At 45.8% G+C, this 4579-nt stretch overlaps 1 protein-coding gene across 1 annotated transcript; it reads left to right on the forward strand.

Annotated features, from left to right (window-relative positions):
- Positions 1-1998: 1998 nt before the first annotated feature.
- On the forward strand, positions 1999-4579 carry LOC138666010 (uncharacterized). Its single transcript, XM_069754061.1, has 2 exons — positions 1999-3563; positions 4039-4579. The coding sequence occupies exons 1-2, from the start codon at positions 3144-3146 to the stop codon at positions 4564-4566; spliced, it is 948 nt and encodes a 315-aa protein (XP_069610162.1). The 5' UTR covers positions 1999-3143; the 3' UTR covers positions 4567-4579.

The following is a 4579-nucleotide window of genomic DNA, read 5'->3' on the forward strand; positions in this document are numbered from 1 at the left end:
TGATGTCCTGTATTTGAGCACCTCCTCTACATAACCAGTGGCGTAATGCCAATGGTGGCTGACCAAGCGCCTGTCTTGTGCCCATGATATTGTATGGAATATTATAGAAGGACAATGGCTTTGCAAGGGCTGCAAAGTTGTGAGATATGATCTTCTGTGACCTTGCCAAATACTGAGTTTTTTTTTGGGTGGGGGCAAATTGAACTTCTGCTATGGGGCCCCATGATTTCTATGTATGCCCCTGTACATAACAATATCTATTGCACACAGCCATGGTATCTTTATGGAGAAATAATAAAAAAACCCTCTGTTTTGAGCCCAGTAAATTTTGCGCAATCAAACGATGTCACCTTCCTAACAAGTCAAACAACAAAAGTAGGTGAAAGCCATTGTCACGATACAGTAGCATCATTTCCCCTTGGCAGTTGACTCTTTCCAGGTCGCTCAAGCAAGAGGACCCCAGGCTATCCCTGTACCCGAGATTACTCCAGAAGGTGGTGATGCTGGGGTCCTACCTTGCTATGCTCCTATATGCACGCTCATCTGTTTCCTCCCCAACCCAGGGAGGTATGGAACAGAAGAGTATAAGAAAACAGAAACCTAAGAGACAGGGATAAAAGAAAAGTACAATCATACAAATGCACTCACCAAACAACCGAGTGGAAATCAAGAGAAGTAGGAGAGAAAAAACAGATGAGAGCGGTCTAGGATAAACCCAAAAGACCAAATTCAATCAGATCTCTGCTGTAAGCTACACCAACTGACTGTTACTAATTCAGAACTTTTCTTTAGCATCAAACCAGGAAGTTGTAACTTTCACTGGCAACTCCCAAGTGCCAGTGGAGAGCATAGATACCTGAGAGGAGTGGCCAACACAGAACAGCTGAGACCATTCAGGATGGAGAGCTCAAGGAGCTCAATTGAACCGATTAACCCTTTCAATGACAGAGCAAGAAAATCCTGCACTGTTTAATATGATGGTGAAGCATTTCTAATCACTGCAGAAGTTCGTGTAACCAGACCCCGTGATCTAATGGCCCCTCTCTCGCACGGTATCCCTGTCACAGCCATATAGAGCTTTATGGAGTTTCTGTGGCTTGAAATGGAAACATAAGGATTCAAATCACTGTTTTACTTGTCTTCTAAATAGTCTATGGCTTTATATTACACCTCCATGGAGGCACACAAAAAATGAATTTTTATGAATGATGTAAATTGTGGCATGTACCACCATGTGTCACATTATAGAATCATTCTCCTTCATTCTCGCAACATTGCTTCCAAGGGAGAATACAGTGTAACGTGGAGGTGCCATATGTGAGGAAATAGAATGTCCATGACTTTTTACAGAGCCATAGAGATTCCAAATTGTGACAATGCCCAGTGCCAACAGCGCCCAGTGCCAATCTACTGGAAATGCCGAGCTATCAATGGAAATTCTACTAAAAATTAAAGGTCCTGGAACAATTTTGACTACTGTAATTAAAAGACACTTGTAGTTTGCATTGATCAAGCAGCAGTCAGTAATCAGCTGCAAATTCAGGTCAAAAGAAAATGTCATCACAAAAGGGTTCAACTAACATCCGCAATAAGGGTAGTCTGAGCTCCTGATACAAATGTCGCGGGTGTCCTCTGACCCCTCTCAGCTGCCATGCTGTGATATGTTAATGTCACGCTTCTCTCTCCTCTGATCTGCCTCTTTCTTAGACTGCGGTCACACTACACGATGCACGACGCTGAAGCGATAAATTCATGACGTATTTGCGATGTAGAAGTCGTATGGGACAGTCGTACGGTCGTGTCACACACAACGATTCAGAGCAAATTTTGCATAATCTGTGCGTGACGTTGTTCACAAGGGGCGTGTTGTGCCACTAGTTAGTGTGGTGATAGGCCAAAGGTTCTGTGCACACAATTGGTTGGAAAATTTGTCACCTGAGCGCTATTGTTCCCAATGCCACTTCACTGCTTTCAAAATTTCCTTTCTTCACTTCGTACTTGGACACTTGGTTGACCTGGACATCGGAATTTTGTACCTCGCTGAATATACCACGCTTTGCACCGCTGCTTCGAGGTATGTAAACCGCTTGGGCGTGGTGGATGGAACGCTGTATGGACGGCATGAGTGCTTCGTTCCACCGCTGAAGCGAAGTGGATGGTACACTGTTGTGACTGGAGGGCTACAATGTGGCAGATGGTACGCTGTTGTGCTTGGTTGTGACTGGTGGGCTACAGCGTGGTAGATGGAACTCAGTTTGTTCGGCATGACCGCTTCGTTCCGCCGCTGAAGCGATGCGGATGGTACGCTGGTGTGACTGCTTATGACCGGTTGTGTCTGTTGAGCTAGAGCGTGGCAGATGGCACAATGTATGGTCACCATGAGCGCTTTGTGTGGCTGCTGTAGGGAAGCGGGCGGTAGTGGCCTATGGCGCGGCAGATGGAAGAAGCGATGCGGATGGTACGCTGTTGTGACTGGTCGTGACTGGTCGTGACTGGTGGGCTACAGCGTGGTAGATGGAACTCAGTTTGTTCGGCATGACCGCTTCGTTCCGCCGCTGAAACGATGCGGATGGTACGCTGTTGTGACTGCTTATGACCGGTTGTGTCTGTTGCGCTACAGCGTGGCAGATGGTACAATGTATGGTCACCATGAGCGCTTTGTGTGGCTGCTGTAGGGAAGCGGGCGGTACACTGTTTTGGGTTATGGTGGCCTATGGCGCGGCAGATGGAAGAAGCGATGCGGATGGTACGCTGTTGTGACTGGTCGTGACTGGTCGTGACTGGTGGGCTACAGCGTGGTAGATGGAACTCAGTTTGTTCGGCATGACCGCTTCGTTCCGCCGCTGAAGCGATGCGGATGGTACGCTGTTGTGACTGCTTATGACCGGTTGTGTCTGTTGAGCTAGAGCGTGGCAGATGGTACAATGTATGGTCACCATGAGCGCTTTGTGTGGCTGCTGTAGGGAAGCGGGCGGTACACTGTTTTGGGTTATGGTGGCCTATGGCGTGGCAGATGGAAGAAGCGATGGTAGGCATGAGCGCTTTGTGTGGCTGCTGTTGTTAAGCGTTTGGCACACTGGCAAAAGTATTGTTAATAGGACTCTTTGTCAACCATGTAATTTTTTTTTATAATTACTTTTTAGATGTCAAATCGTGTGGAGTTCATCAGGGATTTCATCGAGATTTATCAGTCTTTTCCCTGCCTCTGGAAAATAAAATCTCCTGAGTATTGTAACAGGGAAAAGAGGAGGGAGGGTTACTTACAGCTCATTGAGCTTTACAATCGTCAGGCACCAGATGAGGCAGCTAACGAAGCAGTTATTAAAAAGAAAATCCAGGCGCTCCGCACGGTGTGGAGGAAGGAGCTGAACAAGGTTCTTCAGACTACAAGGTCCGGAGCTTCCACTGAAGAAGTTTATGTGCCAAAACTGTGGTATTTTGAGCATCTTAATTTTCTGAGGGACCAAGAGGTGCCACGGACTTCCACGTGTCTTCGGTTGTTGTCACCTGTGGAACCAATAGTTTCGGAGAACCACGCCGAGCAGGAGTCACAAGGGCAACAAGTAAGTAGCTCTTTGGACGAAAGTTCACCAATGTGTCCTATAATTACATAATTTTTCTCTGCATTTTAGGTTTTATACTTCTGATTATCACATCAGTTTGAAGTTGTTACAAAAACATGTACACATAAGTAACCCTGTCGCAGTCAAGTATTATATGGGGAACTTAATATGTATGAAATGGCGATATATCTAAACCATACCATCTAAGCAATATAGAAAATAGTATCGCTTCAAGCTGCCGATGTACTCTTGTTGAGACTATTTAGACTATAAAATATTGGTCAGGTTCCCATAGCAGTCAGAACAGTGTAGTTCAAAGTATTCAATAAAAGGGAGGGTTAAAGAATATTACTAAGCATCAAATATATTATAATCTTTTTGTTACCTACTACAAATATATAGTTTGGATGCGGTTATGGTGGTACTACTTTATGTTGCCGGGTTCATAACTTGTTTTTTTTCCCCCCCCCCCCAGGATGACAGTGCGCAGGAGAGTACACTAGACTGTTCACAGGACTGCACAACAACAGATTTAGTGGAGGCTGCACCTGCCAGGACTCAATCGAGGCAAGGTCCAAGAAAACGGAAAGCCACCTCAGACGCCTCAAATGAACTATTGAGCCTGGCAAAGAAGGTGTTGACAAGAAATGTTAGCCCTGCGTTAGAGGGGTTTGGACACTATGTGGTTGACAAACTGGCCAAAATGGACGACAACCAAAGAATACTAGCAGAGCGTCTGATTCTGGAAGCAGTAAACAAGGGTACTGATGGCGATTTGGACAAGAACACTTGTTTGGTCTCTTCCCGGCCAATACAGCGGACAGAGCCATCAAATTTCAATGGTTGGTCACAGGGTCAGACATCGATGCGACACAATCCTCACGTTTCCCACTTCGGCCAGCCACCCCCTAATAACTCCTACACGCCAATACCTTTACATATGGCTTCGCCCATCAGGCACCAAAATTTTCAGCCGGAACAATCGTCGTATCATAATTTGTGATTTCCTAACTACT

The sequence above is a fragment of the Ranitomeya imitator genome, chromosome 2 (assembly GCF_032444005.1).
Source record: "Ranitomeya imitator isolate aRanImi1 chromosome 2, aRanImi1.pri, whole genome shotgun sequence".
Taxonomy (NCBI): Eukaryota; Metazoa; Chordata; class Amphibia; order Anura; family Dendrobatidae; genus Ranitomeya; species Ranitomeya imitator.

Excerpts from the sequence above, each read along its gene's own strand:
- LOC138666010 (XM_069754061.1), top strand. The coding sequence starts at position 3,144 with ATGTCAAATCGTGTGGAGTTCATCAGGGATTTCATCGAGATTTATCAG. Across the intron at positions 3,564-4,038 it reads AGGAGTCACAAGGGCAACAA|GATGACAGTGCGCAGGAGAG; the intron begins GTAAGTAGCTCT and ends CCCCCCCCCCAG.